General features: G+C 51.4%; 1 protein-coding gene across 2 annotated transcripts in view; it reads left to right on the top strand.

Annotated features, from left to right (window-relative positions):
- SLC38A7 (solute carrier family 38 member 7) overlaps positions 1-16,915 on the top strand; it is a 132,050-nt gene that overhangs the window by 1,479 nt on the left and 113,656 nt on the right. The window contains exon 2 of one of the 2 annotated variants that reach the window (XM_088461168.1): positions 15,523-15,793. In XM_088461168.1, the coding sequence (XP_088317294.1) occupies positions 15,563-15,793 (231 nt within the window). In that variant the 5' untranslated portion in view covers positions 15,523-15,562. Of the gene's footprint in view, positions 1-15,432; positions 15,794-16,915 lie in introns of those variants that run through there. The other variant, XM_088461167.1, reaches the window with a different exon arrangement.

Here is a 16,915-nt window from a genome sequence, read left to right as displayed (position 1 = left end):
CCACAGGGGGCAGATAGTGACCGGGGGCATCCTGGTGTCATGTACCCCACAGGGGGCAGATAGTGACCGGGGGCATCCTGGTGTCATGTACCCCACAGGGGGCAGATAGTGACCGGGGGCATCCTGGTGTCATGTACCCCACAGGGGGCAGATAGTGACCGGGGGCATCCTGGTGTCATGTACCCCACAGGGGGCAGATAGTGACCGGGGGCATCCTGGTGTCATGTACCCCACAGGGGGCAGATAGTGACCGGGGGCATCCTGGTGTCATGTACCCCACAGGGGGCAGATAGTGACCGGGGGCATCCTGGTGTCCTGTACCCCACAGGGGGCAGATAGTGACCGGGGGCATCCTGGTGTCATGTACCCCACAGGGGGCAGATAGTGACCGGGGGCATCCTGGTGTCATGTACCCCACAGGGGGCAGATAGTGACCGGGGGCATCCTGGTGTCATGTACCCCACAGGGGGCAGATAGTGACCGGGGGCATCCTGGTGTCATGTACCCCACAGGGGGCAGATAGTGACCGGGGGCATCCTGGTGTCATGTACCCCACAGGGGGCAGATAGTGACCGGGGTTATCCTGGTGTCATGTACCCCACAGGGGGCAGATAGTGACTGGGGGTTATCCTGGTGTCATGTACCCCACAGGGGGCATAGTGACCGGGGTTATCCTGGTGTCATGTACCCCACAGGGGGCAGATAGTGACCGGGGGCATCCTGGTGTCATGTACCCCACAGGGGGCAGATAGTGACCGGGGGCATCCTGGTGTCATGTACCCCACAGGGGGCAGATAGTGACCGGGGGCATCCTGGTGTCATGTACCCCACAGGGGGCAGATAGTGACCGGGGGCATCCTGGTGTCATGTACCCCACAGGGGGCAGATAGTGACCGGGGGCATCCTGGTGTCCTGTACCCCACAGGGGGCAGATAGTGACCGGGGGCATCCTGGTGTCCTGTACCCCACAGGGGGCAGATAGTGACCGGGGGCATCCTGGTGTCATGTACCCCACAGGGGGCAGATAGTGACCGGGGGCATCCTGGTGTCATGTACCCCACAGGGGGCAGATAGTGACCGGGGGCATCCTGGTGTCATGTACCCCACAGGGGGCAGATAGTGACCGGGGGCATCCTGGTGTCATGTACCCCACAGGGGGCAGATAGTGACCGGGGGCATCCTGGTGTCATGTACCCCACAGGGGGCAGATAGTGACCGGGGGCATCCTGGTGTCATGTACCCCACAGGGGGCAGATAGTGACCGGGGGCATCCTGGTGTCATGTACCCCACAGGGGGCAGATAGTGACCGGGGGCATCCTGGTGTCATGTACCCCACAGGGGGGAGATAGTGACCGGGGGCATCCTGGTGTCATGTACCCCACAGGGGGGAGATAGTGACCGGGGGCATCCTGGTGTCATGTACCCCACAGGGGGCAGATAGTGACCGGGGGCATCCTGGTGTCATGTACCCCACAGGGGGCAGATAGTGACCGGGGGCATCCTGGTGTCATGTACCCCACAGGGGGCAGATAGTGACCGGGGTTATCCTGGTGTCATGTACCCCACAGGGGGCAGATAGTGACCGGGGTTATCCTGGTGTCATGTACCCCACAGGGGGCAGATAGTGACCGGGGTTATCCTGGTGTCATGTACCCCACAGGGGGCAGATAGTGACCGGGGGCATCCTGGTGTCCTGTACCCCACAGGGGGCAGATAGTGACCGGGGGCATCCTGGTGTCATGTACCCCACAGGGGGCAGATAGTGACCGGGGTTATCCTGCTGTCATGTACCCCACAGGGGGCAGATAGTGACCGGGGGCATCCTGGTGTCATGTACCCCACAGGGGGCAGATAGTGACCGGGGGCATCCTGGTGTCATGTACCCCACAGGGGGGAGATAGTGACCGGGGGCATCCTGGTGTCATGTACCCCACAGGGGGGAGATAGTGACCGGGGGTATCCTCGTGTCATGTACCCCACAGGGGGGAGATAGTGACCGGGGGTATCCTGGTGTTATGTACCCCACAGGGGGCAGATAGTGATCGGGGTTATCCTGCTGTCATGTACCCCACAGGGGGCAGATAGTGACCGTGGGCATCCTGGTGTCATGTACCCCACAGGGGGCAGATAGTGACCAGGGAGTATCACACTGGAATATACCCCGACAGGGGGCAGATAGTGACCGGGGGCTGTCGCACTGTAAAATACCCCTAGAGACCCCTCAGCTGGATACATAGTGACTGGGGTACATCCCTGTGTAATATTACCCCTGACCTCAGACCCCTCAGCTGGATACATAGTGACTGGGGTACATCCCTGTGTAATATTACCCCTGACCTCAGACACCTCAGCTGGATACATAGTGACTGGGGTACATCCCTGTGTAATATTACCCCTGACCTCAGACCCCTCATACATAGTGACTGGGGTACATCCCTGTGTAATATTACCCCTGACCTCAGACCCCTCAGCTGGATACATAGTGACTGGGGTACATCCCTGTGTAATATTACCCCTGACCTCAGACACCTCAGCTGGATACATAGTGATTGGGGTACATCCCTGTGTAATATTACCCTGACCTCAGACCCCTCAGCTGGATACATAGTGACTGGGGTACATCCCTGTGTAATATTACCCCTGACCTCAGACACCTCAGCTGGATACATAGTGACTGGGGTACATCCCTGTGTAATATTACCCCTGACCTCAGACCCCTCATACATAGTGACTGGGGTACATCCCTGTGTAATATTACCCCTGACCTCAGACCCCTCAGCTGGATACATAGTGACTGGGGTATATCCCTGTGTAATATTACCCCTGACCTCAGACCCCTCAGCTGGATACATAGTGTCTGGGGTACATCCCTGTGTAATATTACCCCTGACCTCAGACCCCTCAGCTGGATACATAGTGACTGGGGTACATCCCTGTGTAATATTACCCCTGACCTCAAACCCCTCAGCTGGATACATAGTGACTGGGGTACATCCCTGTGTAATATTACCCCTGACCTCAGACCCCTCAGCTGGATACATAGTGACTGGGGTACATCCCTGTGTAATATTACCCCTGACCTCAGGCCCCTCAGCTGGATACATAGTGACTGGGGTATATCCCTGTGTAATATTACCCCTGACCTTAGACTCCTCAGCTGGATACATAGTGATTGGGGTACATCCCTGTGTAATATTACCCCTGACCTCAGACCCCTCAGCTGGATACATAGTGACTGGGGTATATCCCTGTGTAATATTACCCCTGACCTTAGACCCCTCAGCTGGATACATAGTGACTGGGGTACATCCCTGTGTAATATTACCCTGACCTCAGCTGGATACATAGTGACTGGGGTACATCCCTGTGTAATATTACCCCTGACCTCAGACCCCTCAGCTGGATACATAGTGACTGGGGTACATCCCTGTGTAATATTACCCCTGACCTCAGACCCCTCAGCTGGATACATAGTGACTGGGGTACTTCCCTGTGTAATATTACCCCTGACCTCAGACCCCTCAGCTGGATACATAGTGACTGGGGTACATCCCTGTGTAATATTACCCCTGACCTCAGACTCCTCAGCTGGATACATAGTGACTGGGGTACATCCCTGTGTAATATTACCCCTGACCTCAGACCCCTCAGCTGGATACATAGTGACTGGGGTACATCTCTGTGTAATATTACCCCTGACCTCAAACCCCTCAGCTGGATACATAGTGACTGGGGTACATCTCTGTGTAATATTACCCCTGACCTCAAACCCCTCAGCTGGATACATAGTGACTGGGGTACATCCCTGTGTAATATTACCCCTGACCTCAGACCCCTCAGCTGGATACATAGTGACTGGGGTACATCCCTGTGTAATATTACCCCTGACCTCAGACCCCTCAGCTGGATACATAGTGACTGGGGTACATCCCTGTGTAATATTACCCCTGACCTCAGACCCCTCAGCTGGATACATAGTGACTGGGGTACATCCCTGTGTAATATTACCCCTGACCTCAGGCCCCTCAGCTGGATACATAGTGACTGGGGTATATCCCTGTGTAATATTACCCCTGACCTTAGACTCCTCAGCTGGATACATAGTGATTGGGGTACATCCCTGTATAATATTACCCCTGACCTCAGACCCCTCAGCTGGATACATAGTGACTGGGGTACATCCCTGTGTAATATTACCCCTGACCTCAGACACCTCAGCTGGATACATAGTGACTGGGGTACATCCCTGTGTAATATTACCCTGACCTCAGACACCTCAGCTGGATACATAGTGATTGGGGTACATCCCTGTGTAATATTACCCCTGACCTCAGACTCCTCAGCTGGATACATAGTGACTGGGGTACATCCCTGTGTAATATTACCCCTGACCTCAGACCCCTCAGCTGGATACATAGTGACTGGGGTACATCCCTATGTAATATTACCCCTGACCTCAGACCCCTCAGCTGGATACATAGTGATTGGGGTACATCCCTGTGTAATATTACCCCTGACCTCAGACCCCTCAGCTGGATACATAGTGACTGGGGTACATCCCTGTGTAATATTACCCCTGACCTCAGACACCTCAGCTGGATACATAGTGACTGGGGTACATCCCTGTGTAATATTACCCCTGACCTCAGACCCCTCATACATAGTGACTGGGGTACATCCCTGTGTAATATTACCCCTGACCTCAGACCCCTCAGCTGGATACATAGTGACTGGGGTACATCCCTGTGTAATATTACCCCTGACCTCAGACCCCTCAGCTGGATACATAGTGACTGGGGTACATCCCTGTGTAATATTACCCTGACCTCAGACCCCTCAGCTGGATACATAGTGACTGGGGTACATCCCTGTGTAATATTACCCTGACCTCAGACCCCTCAGCTGGATACATAGTGACTGGGGTACATCCCTGTGTAATATTACCCCTGACCTCAGACACCTCAGCTGGATACATAGTGACTGGGGTACATCCCTGTGTAATATTACCCCTGACCTCAGACCCCTCATACATAGTGACTGGGGTACATCCCTGTGTAATATTACCCCTGACCTCAGACCCCTCAGCTGGATACATAGTGACTGGGGTACATCCCTGTGTAATATTACCCCTGACCTCAGACACCTCAGCTGGATACATAGTGATTGGGGTACATCCCTGTGTAATATTACCCCTGACCTCAGACCCCTCAGCTGGATACATAGTGACTGGGGTTCATCCCTGTGTAATATTACCCCTGACCTCAGACTCCTCAGCTGGATACATAGTGACTGGGGTACTTCCCTGTGTAATATTACCCCTGACCTCAGACCCCTCAGCTGGATACATAGTGACTGGGGTACATCCCTGTGTAATATTACCCTGACCTCAGACCCCTCAGCTGGATACATAGTGACTGGGGTACATCCCTGTGTAATATTACCCCTGACCTCAGACACCTCAGCTGGATACATAGTGACTGGGGTACATCCCTGTGTAATATTACCCCTGACCTCAGACCCCTCATACATAGTGACTGGGGTACATCCCTGTGTAATATTACCCCTGACCTCAGACCCCTCAGCTGGATACATAGTGACTGGGGTATATCCCTGTGTAATATTACCCCTGACCTCAGACCCCTCAGCTGGATACATAGTGTCTGGGGTACATCCCTGTGTAATATTACCCCTGACCTCAGACCCCTCAGCTGGATACTTAGTGACTGGGGTACATCCCTGTGTAATATTACCCCTGACCTCAAACCCCTCAGCTGGATACATAGTGACTGGGGTACATCCCTGTGTAATATTACCCCTGACCTCAGACCCCTCAGCTGGATACATAGTGACTGGGGTACATCCCTGTGTAATATTACCCCTGACCTCAGGCCCCTCAGCTGGATACATAGTGACTGGGGTATATCCCTGTGTAATATTACCCCTGACCTTAGACTCCTCAGCTGGATACATAGTGATTGGGGTACATCCCTGTGTAATATTACCCCTGACCTCAGACCCCTCAGCTGGATACATAGTGACTGGGGTATATCCCTGTGTAATATTACCCCTGACCTTAGACCCCTCAGCTGGATACATAGTGACTGGGGTACATCCCTGTGTAATATTACCCTGACCTCAGCTGGATACATAGTGACTGGGGTACATCCCTGTGTAATATTACCCCTGACCTCAGACCCCTCAGCTGGATACATAGTGACTGGGGTACATCCCTGTGTAATATTACCCCTGACCTCAGACCCCTCAGCTGGATACATAGTGACTGGGGTACTTCCCTGTGTAATATTACCCCTGACCTCAGACCCCTCAGCTGGATACATAGTGACTGGGGTACATCCCTGTGTAATATTACCCCTGACCTCAGACTCCTCAGCTGGATACATAGTGACTGGGGTACATCCCTGTGTAATATTACCCCTGACCTCAGACCCCTCAGCTGGATACATAGTGACTGGGGTACATCTCTGTGTAATATTACCCCTGACCTCAAACCCCTCAGCTGGATACATAGTGACTGGGGTACATCTCTGTGTAATATTACCCCTGACCTCAAAGCCCTCAGCTGGATACATAGTGACTGGGGTACATCCCTGTGTAATATTACCCCTGACCTCAGACCCCTCAGCTGGATACATAGTGACTGGGGTACATCCCTGTGTAATATTACCCCTGACCTCAGACCCCTCAGCTGGATACATAGTGACTGGGGTACATCCCTGTGTAATATTACCCCTGACCTCAGACCCCTCAGCTGGATACATAGTGACTGGGGTACATCCCTGTGTAATATTACCCCTGACCTCAGGCCCCTCAGCTGGATACATAGTGACTGGGGTATATCCCTGTGTAATATTACCCCTGACCTTAGACTCCTCAGCTGGATACATAGTGATTGGGGTACATCCCTGTATAATATTACCCCTGACCTCAGACCCCTCAGCTGGATACATAGTGACTGGGGTACATCCCTGTGTAATATTACCCCTGACCTCAGACCCCTCATACATAGTGACTGGGGTACATCCCTGTGTAATATTACCCCTGACCTCAGACACCTCAGCTGGATACATAGTGACTGGGGTACATCCCTGTGTAATATTACCCCTGACCTCAGACCCCTCAGCTGGATACATAGTGACTGGGGTACATCCCTGTGTAATATTACCCCTGACCTCAGACCCCTCAGCTGGATACATAGTGACTGGGGTACATCCCTGTGTAATATTACCCTGACCTCAGACCCCTCAGCTGGATACATAGTGACTGGGGTACATCCCTGTGTAATATTACCCCTGACCTCAGACCCCTCAGCTGGATACATAGTGACTGGGGTACATCCCTGTGTAATATTATCCCTGACCTCAGACCCCTCAGCTGGATACATAGTGACTGGGGTACATCCCTGTGTAATATTACCCTGACCTCAGACCCCTCAGCTGGATACATAGTGACTGGGGTACATCCCTGTGTAATATTACCCCTGACCTCAGACCCCTCAGCCGGATACATAGTGACTGGGGTACATCCCTGTGTAATATTACCCCTGACCTCAGACCCCTCAGCTGGATACATAGTGACTGGGGTATATCCCTGTGTAATATTACCCCTGACCTCAGGCCCCTCAGCTGGATACATAGTGACTGGGGTACATCCCTGTGTAATATTACCCCTGACCTTAGACTCCTCAGCTGGATACATAGTGATTGGGGTACATCCCTGTGTAATATTACCCCTGACCTCAGACCCCTCAGCTGGATACATAGTGACTGGGGTACTTCCCTGTGTAATATTACCCCTGACCTCAGACCCCTCAGCTGGATACATAGTGACTGGGGTACATCCCTGTGTAATATTACCCCTGACCTCAGCTGGATACACAGTGACTGGGGTACATCCCTGTGTAATATTACCCCTGACCTCAGACCCCTCAGCTGGATACATAGTGACTGGGGTACATCCCTGTGTAATATTACCCCTGACCTCAGACCCCTCAGCTGGATACATAGTGACTGGGGTACATCCCTGTGTAATATTACCCCTGACCTCAGACCCCTCAGCTGGATACATAGTGACTGGGGTACATCCCTGTGTAATATTACCCTGACCTCAGACCCCTCAGCTGGATACATAGTGACTGGGGTACATCCCTGTGTAATATTACCCTGACCTCAGACCCCTCAGCTGGATACATAGTGACTGGGGTACATCCCTGTGTAATATTACCCCTGACCTCAGACCCCTCAGCCGGATACATAGTGACTGGGGTACATCCCTGTGTAATATTACCCCTGACCTCAGACCCCTCAGCTGGATACATAGTGACTGGGGTATATCCCTGTGTAATATTACCCCTGACCTCAGGCCCCTCAGCTGGATACATAGTGACTGGGGTACATCCATGTGTAATATTACCCCTGACCTTAGACTCCTCAGCTGGATACATAGTGACTGGGGTACATCCCTGTGTAATATTACCCCTGACCTCAGACCCCTCAGCTGGATACATAGTGACTGGGGTACATCCCTGTGTAATATTACCCCTGACCTCAGACCCCTCAGCTGGATACATAGTGACTGGGGTACATCCCTGTGTAATATTACCCCTGACCTCAGACCCCTCAGCTGGATACATAGTGTCTGGGGTACATCCCTGTGTAATATTACCCCTGACCTCAGACCCCTCAGCTGGATACATAGTGACTGGGGTACATCCCTGTGTAATATTACCCCTGACCTCAGGCCCCTCAGCTGGATACATAGTGACTGGGGTACTTCCCTGTGTAATATTACCCCTGACCTCAGACCCCTCAGCTGGATACATAGTGACTGGGGTACATCCCTGTGTAATATTACCCCTGACCTCAGCTGGATACACAGTGACTGGGGTACATCCCTGTGTAATATTACCCCTGACCTCAGACCCCTCAGCTGGATACATAGTGACTGGGGTACATCCCTGTGTAATTTTACCCCTGACCTCAGACCCCTCAGCTGGATACATAGTGACTGGGGTACATCCCTGTGTAATATTACCCCTAACCTCAGACCCCTCAGCTGGATACATAGTGACTGGGGTACATCCCTGTGTAATATTACCCCTGACCTCAGACCCCTCAGCTGGATACATAGTGACTGGGGTACATCCCTGTGTAATATTACCCCTGACCTCAGACCCCTCAGCTGGATACATAGTGACTGGGGTACATCCCTGTGTAATATTACCCCTGACCTCAGACCCCTCAGCTGGATACATAGTGACTGGTGTACATCCCTGTGTAATATTACCCCTGACCTCAGACCCCTCAGCTGGATACATAGTGTCTGGGGTACATCCCTGTGTAATATTACCCCTGACCTCAGACCCCTCAGCTGGATACTTAGTGACTGGGGTACATCCCTGTGTAATATTACCCCTGACCTCAAACCCCTCAGCTGGATACATAGTGACTGGGGTACATCCCTGTGTAATATTACCCCTGACCTCAGACCCCTCAGCTGGATACATAGTGACTGGGGTACATCCCTGTGTAATATTACCCCTGACCTCAGGCCCCTCAGCTGGATACATAGTGACTGGGGTATATCCCTGTGTAATATTACCCCTGACCTTAGACTCCTCAGCTGGATACATAGTGATTGGGGTACATCCCTGTGTAATATTACCCCTGACCTCAGACCCCTCAGCTGGATACATAGTGACTGGGGTATATCCCTGTGTAATATTACCCCTGACCTTAGACCCCTCAGCTGGATACATAGTGACTGGGGTACATCCCTGTGTAATATTACCCTGACCTCAGCTGGATACATAGTGACTGGGGTACATCCCTGTGTAATATTACCCCTGACCTCAGACCCCTCAGCTGGATACATAGTGACTGGGGTACATCCCTGTGTAATATTACCCCTGACCTCAGACCCCTCAGCTGGATACATAGTGACTGGGGTACTTCCCTGTGTAATATTACCCCTGACCTCAGACCCCTCAGCTGGATACATAGTGACTGGGGTACATCCCTGTGTAATATTACCCCTGACCTCAGACTCCTCAGCTGGATACATAGTGACTGGGGTACATCCCTGTGTAATATTACCCCTGACCTCAGACCCCTCAGCTGGATACATAGTGACTGGGGTACATCTCTGTGTAATATTACCCCTGACCTCAAACCCCTCAGCTGGATACATAGTGACTGGGGTACATCTCTGTGTAATATTACCCCTGACCTCAAAGCCCTCAGCTGGATACATAGTGACTGGGGTACATCCCTGTGTAATATTACCCCTGACCTCAGACCCCTCAGCTGGATACATAGTGACTGGGGTACATCCCTGTGTAATATTACCCCTGACCTCAGACCCCTCAGCTGGATACATAGTGACTGGGGTACATCCCTGTGTAATATTACCCCTCACCTCAGACCCCTCAGCTGGATACATAGTGACTGGGGTACATCCCTGTGTAATATTACCCCTGACCTCAGGCCCCTCAGCTGGATACATAGTGACTGGGGTATATCCCTGTGTAATATTACCCCTGACCTTAGACTCCTCAGCTGGATACATAGTGATTGGGGTACATCCCTGTATAATATTACCCCTGACCTCAGACCCCTCAGCTGGATACATAGTGACTGGGGTACATCCCTGTGTAATATTACCCCTGACCTCAGACCCCTCATACATAGTGACTGGGGTACATCCCTGTGTAATATTACCCCTGACCTCAGACACCTCAGCTGGATACATAGTGACTGGGGTACATCCCTGTGTAATATTACCCCTGACCTCAGACCCCTCAGCTGGATACATAGTGACTGGGGTACATCCCTGTGTAATATTACCCCTGACCTCAGACCCCTCAGCTGGATACATAGTGACTGGGGTACATCCCTGTGTAATATTACCCTGACCTCAGACCCCTCAGCTGGATACATAGTGACTGGGGTACATCCCTGTGTAATATTACCCCTGACCTCAGACCCCTCAGCTGGATACATAGTGACTGGGGTACATCCCTGTGTAATATTATCCCTGACCTCAGACCCCTCAGCTGGATACATAGTGACTGGGGTACATCCCTGTGTAATATTACCCTGACCTCAGACCCCTCAGCTGGATACATAGTGACTGGGGTACATCCCTGTGTAATATTACCCCTGACCTCAGACCCCTCAGCCGGATACATAGTGACTGGGGTACATCCCTGTGTAATATTACCCCTGACCTCAGACCCCTCAGCTGGATACATAGTGACTGGGGTATATCCCTGTGTAATATTACCCCTGACCTCAGGCCCCTCAGCTGGATACATAGTGACTGGGGTACATCCCTGTGTAATATTACCCCTGACCTTAGACTCCTCAGCTGGATACATAGTGATTGGGGTACATCCCTGTGTAATATTACCCCTGACCTCAGACCCCTCAGCTGGATACATAGTGACTGGGGTACTTCCCTGTGTAATATTACCCCTGACCTCAGACCCCTCAGCTGGATACATAGTGACTGGGGTACATCCCTGTGTAATATTACCCCTGACCTCAGCTGGATACACAGTGACTGGGGTACATCCCTGTGTAATATTACCCCTGACCTCAGACCCCTCAGCTGGATACATAGTGACTGGGGTACATCCCTGTGTAATATTACCCCTGACCTCAGACCCCTCAGCTGGATACATAGTGACTGGGGTACATCCCTGTGTAATATTACCCCTGACCTCAGACCCCTCAGCTGGATACATAGTGACTGGGGTACATCCCTGTGTAATATTACCCTGACCTCAGACCCCTCAGCTGGATACATAGTGACTGGGGTACATCCCTGTGTAATATTACCCTGACCTCAGACCCCTCAGCTGGATACATAGTGACTGGGGTACATCCCTGTGTAATATTACCCCTGACCTCAGACCCCTCAGCCGGATACATAGTGACTGGGGTACATCCCTGTGTAATATTACCCCTGACCTCAGACCCCTCAGCTGGATACATAGTGACTGGGGTATATCCCTGTGTAATATTACCCCTGACCTCAGGCCCCTCAGCTGGATACATAGTGACTGGGGTACATCCATGTGTAATATTACCCCTGACCTTAGACTCCTCAGCTGGATACATAGTGACTGGGGTACATCCCTGTGTAATATTACCCCTGACCTCAGACCCCTCAGCTGGATACATAGTGACTGGGGTACATCCCTGTGTAATATTACCCCTGACCTCAGACCCCTCAGCTGGATACATAGTGACTGGGGTACATCCCTGTGTAATATTACCCCTGACCTCAGACCCCTCAGCTGGATACATAGTGTCTGGGGTACATCCCTGTGTAATATTACCCCTGACCTCAGACCCCTCAGCTGGATACATAGTGACTGGGGTACATCCCTGTGTAATATTACCCCTGACCTCAGGCCCCTCAGCTGGATACATAGTGACTGGGGTACTTCCCTGTGTAATATTACCCCTGACCTCAGACCCCTCAGCTGGATACATAGTGACTGGGGTACATCCCTGTGTAATATTACCCCTGACCTCAGACCCCTCAGCTGGATACATAGTGACTGGGGTACATCCCTGTGTAATATTACCCCTGACCTCAGACCCCTCAGCTGGATACATAGTGACTGGGGTACATCCCTGTGTAATATTACCCCTGACCTCAGACCCCTCAGCTGGATTCATAGTGACTGGGGTACATCCCTGTGTAATATTACCCCTGACCTCAGACCCCTCAGCTGGATACATAGTGACTGGGGTACATCCCTGTGTAATATTACCCCTGACCTCAGGCCCCTCAGCTGGATACATAGTGACTGGGGTATATCCCTGTGTAATATTACCCCTGACCTTAGACTCCTCAGCTGGATACATAGTGATTGGGGTACATCCCTGTATAATATTACCCCTGACCTCAGACCCCTCAGCTGGATACATAGTGACTGGGGTACATCCCTGTGTAATATTACCCCTGACCTCAGACCCCTCATACATAGTGACTGGGGTACATCCCTGTGTAATATTACCCCTGACCTCAGACACCTCAGCTGGATACATAGTGACTGGGGTACATCCCTGTGTAATATTACCCCTGACCTCAGACCCCTCAGCTGGATACATAGTGACTGGGGTACATCCCTGTGTAATATTACCCCTGACCTCAGACCCCTCAGCTGGATACATAGTGACTGGGGTACATCCCTGTGTAATATTACCCTGACCTCAGACCCCTCAGCTGGATACATAGTGACTGGGGTACATCCCTGTGTAATATTACCCCTGACCTCAGACCCCTCAGCTGGATACATAGTGACTGGGGTACATCCCTGTGTAATATTATCCCTGACCTCAGACCCCTCAGCTGGATACATAGTGACTGGGGTACATCCCTGTGTAATATTACCCTGACCTCAGACCCCTCAGCTGGATACATAGTGACTGGGGTACATCCCTGTGTAATATTACCCCTGACCTCAGACCCCTCAGCCGGATACATAGTGACTGGGGTACATCCCTGTGTAATATTACCCCTGACCTCAGACCCCTCAGCTGGATACATAGTGACTGGGGTATATCCCTGTGTAATATTACCCCTGACCTCAGGCCCCTCAGCTGGATACATAGTGACTGGGGTACATCCCTGTGTAATATTACCCCTGACCTTAGACTCCTCAGCTGGATACATAGTGATTGGGGTACATCCCTGTGTAATATTACCCCTGACCTCAGACCCCTCAGCTGGATACATAGTGACTGGGGTACTTCCCTGTGTAATATTACCCCTGACCTCAGACCCCTCAGCTGGATACATAGTGACTGGGGTACATCCCTGTGTAATATTACCCCTGACCTCAGCTGGATACACAGTGACTGGGGTACATCCCTGTGTAATATTACCCCTGACCTCAGACCCCTCAGCTGGATACATAGTGACTGGGGTACATCCCTGTGTAATATTACCCCTGACCTCAGACCCCTCAGCTGGATACATAGTGACTGGGGTACATCCCTGTGTAATATTACCCCTGACCTCAGACCCCTCAGCTGGATACATAGTGACTGGGGTACATCCCTGTGTAATATTACCCTGACCTCAGACCCCTCAGCTGGATACATAGTGACTGGGGTACATCCCTGTGTAATATTACCCTGACCTCAGACCCCTCAGCTGGATACATAGTGACTGGGGTACATCCCTGTGTAATATTACCCTGACCTCAGACCCCTCAGCTGGATACATAGTGACTGGGGTACATCCCTGTGTAATATTACCCCTGACCTCAGACCCCTCAGCCGGATACATAGTGACTGGGGTACATCCCTGTGTAATATTACCCCTGACCTCAGACCCCTCAGCTGGATACATAGTGACTGGGGTACATCCATGTGTAATATTACCCCTGACCTTAGACTCCTCAGCTGGATACATAGTGACTGGGGTACATCCCTGTGTAATATTACCCCTGACCTCAGACCCCTCAGCTGGATACATAGTGACTGGGGTACATCCCTGTGTAATATTACCCCTGACCTCAGACCCCTCAGCTGGATACATAGTGACTGGGGTACATCCCTGTGTAATATTACCCCTGACCTCAGACCCCTCAGCTGGATACATAGTGTCTGGGGTACATCCCTGTGTAATATTACCCCTGACCTCAGACCCCTCAGCTGGATACATAGTGACTGGGGTACATCCCTGTGTAATATTACCCCTGACCTCAGGCCCCTCAGCTGGATACATAGTGACTGGGGTACTTCCCTGTGTAATATTACCCCTGACCTCAGACCCCTCAGCTGGATACATAGTGACTGGGGTACATCCCTGTGTAATATTACCCCTGACCTCAGCTGGATACACAGTGACTGGGGTACATCCCTGTGTAATATTACCCCTGACCTCAGACCCCTCAGCTGGATACATAGTGACTGGGGTACATCCCTGTGTAATATTACCCCTGACCTCAGACCCCTCAGCTGGATACATAGTGACTGGGGTACATCCCTGTGTAATATTACCCCTGACCTCAGACCCCTCAGCTGGATACATAGTGACTGGGGTACATCCCTGTGTAATATTACCCCTGACCTCAGACCCCTCAGCTGGATACATAGTGACTGGGGTACATCCCTGTGTAATATTACCCCTGACCTCAGACCCCTCAGCTGGATACATAGTGACTGGGGTACATCCCTGTGTAATATTACCCCTGACCTCAGACCCCTCAGCTGGATACATAGTGACTGGGGTACATCCCTGTGTAATATTACCCCTGACCTCAGACCCCTCAGCTGGATACATAGTGACTGGGGTCTGACATTTGGCCCCTGCTGCTCCCGGGTGATCTCATGCTGGGGGGGAAGTGGGGAATCGGAAGGGCAGTCAGCAGTTTGTAGTGAGGGAAAGGTCGCAGGACGTAATGTGTGAGGACGGATGTCAGCAGTAAGTGAGGGAACGTGGGGTCTTATTCTGGGTACTGCTTATTCTTCCCCATACAGGAAGGACCCCCACGCATGCTGCCGTCATTGTCCCAACAAGATGTCCCTGGGGAACGTAGCAATCAATGCGGACTATTCCTGGGATGCGGGGGAACGTGCTCGGCTCCTGCAGAGCCCCATCGTCCCAGAGACCAGGAGACTGGCTGGAGGGACATCGTCTATCGGTGCTGTCTTCATCGTGGTAAATGCGGCTCTGGGAGCTGGGCTTCTGAATTTCCCCGCTGCCTTCAATGCAGCGGGAGGAGTCACGGCAGGGATAGTGCTGCAGCTGGTGAGTTCACTACGCGCACAATAACCTCACTTTTCTGTGCCGCTTGTGCAGAGAGAAGGGTGCAGAGTGACGGGTTAGATTATTCTGGATTATACTGTACCTGGATGGCTGGAATGTTCCTGTCGCTGTCTGTGTAGATTATTCTGGTTTATACTGTACCTGGATGGCTGGAATGTTCCTGGCCATGTCTGTAGATTATTCTGGTTTATACTGTACCTGGATGGCTGGAATGTTCCTGTCGCTGTCTGTGTAGATTATTCTGGTTTATACTGTACCTGGATGGCTGGAATGTTCCTGTCGCTGTCTGTGTAGATTATTCTGGTTTATACTGTACCTGGATGGCTGGAATGTTCCTGGTGCTGTCTGTGTAGATTATTCTGGTTTATACTGTACCTGGATGGCTGGAATGTTCCTGACGCTGTCTGTGTAGATTATTCTGGTTTATACTGTACCTGGATGGCTGGAATGTTCCTGACGCTGTCTGTGTAGATTATTCTGGTTTATACTGTACCTGGATGGCTGGAATGTTCCTGTCGCTGTCTGTGTAGATTATTCTGGTTTATACTGTACCTGGATGGCTGGAATGTTCCTGTCGCTGTCTGTGTAGATTATTCTGGTTTATACTGTACCTGGATGGCTGGAATGTTCCTGACGCTGTCTGTGTAGATTATTCTGGTTTATACTGTACCTGGATGGCTGGAATGTTCCTGGCGCTGTCTGTGTAGATTATTCTGGTTTATACTGTACCTGGATGGCTGGAATGTTCCTGGCGCTGTCTGTGTAGATTATTCTGGTTTATACTGTACCTGGATGGCTGGAATGTTCCTGGTGCTGTCTGTGTAGATTATTCTGGATTATACTGTACCTGGCTGGCTGGAATGTTCCTGGCGCTGTCTGTGTAGATTATTCTGGTTTATACTGTACCTGGATGGCTGGAATGTTCCTGTCGCTGTCTGTGTAGATTATTCTGGTTTATACTGTACCTGGATGGCTGGAATGTTCCTGGCGCTGTATGTGTAGATTATTCTGGATTATACTGTACCTGGATGGCTGGAATGTTCCTGGCCATGTCTGTGTAGATTATTCTGGATTATACTGTACCTGGATGGCTGGAATGTTCCT

Source organism: Taudactylus pleione, unplaced genomic scaffold (assembly GCF_031769625.1).
Source record: "Taudactylus pleione unplaced genomic scaffold, aTauple2 ptg001022l, whole genome shotgun sequence".
Classification (NCBI taxonomy): domain Eukaryota; kingdom Metazoa; phylum Chordata; class Amphibia; order Anura; family Myobatrachidae; genus Taudactylus; species Taudactylus pleione.
This window is presented reverse-complemented; position numbering and strand designations above follow the sequence as displayed.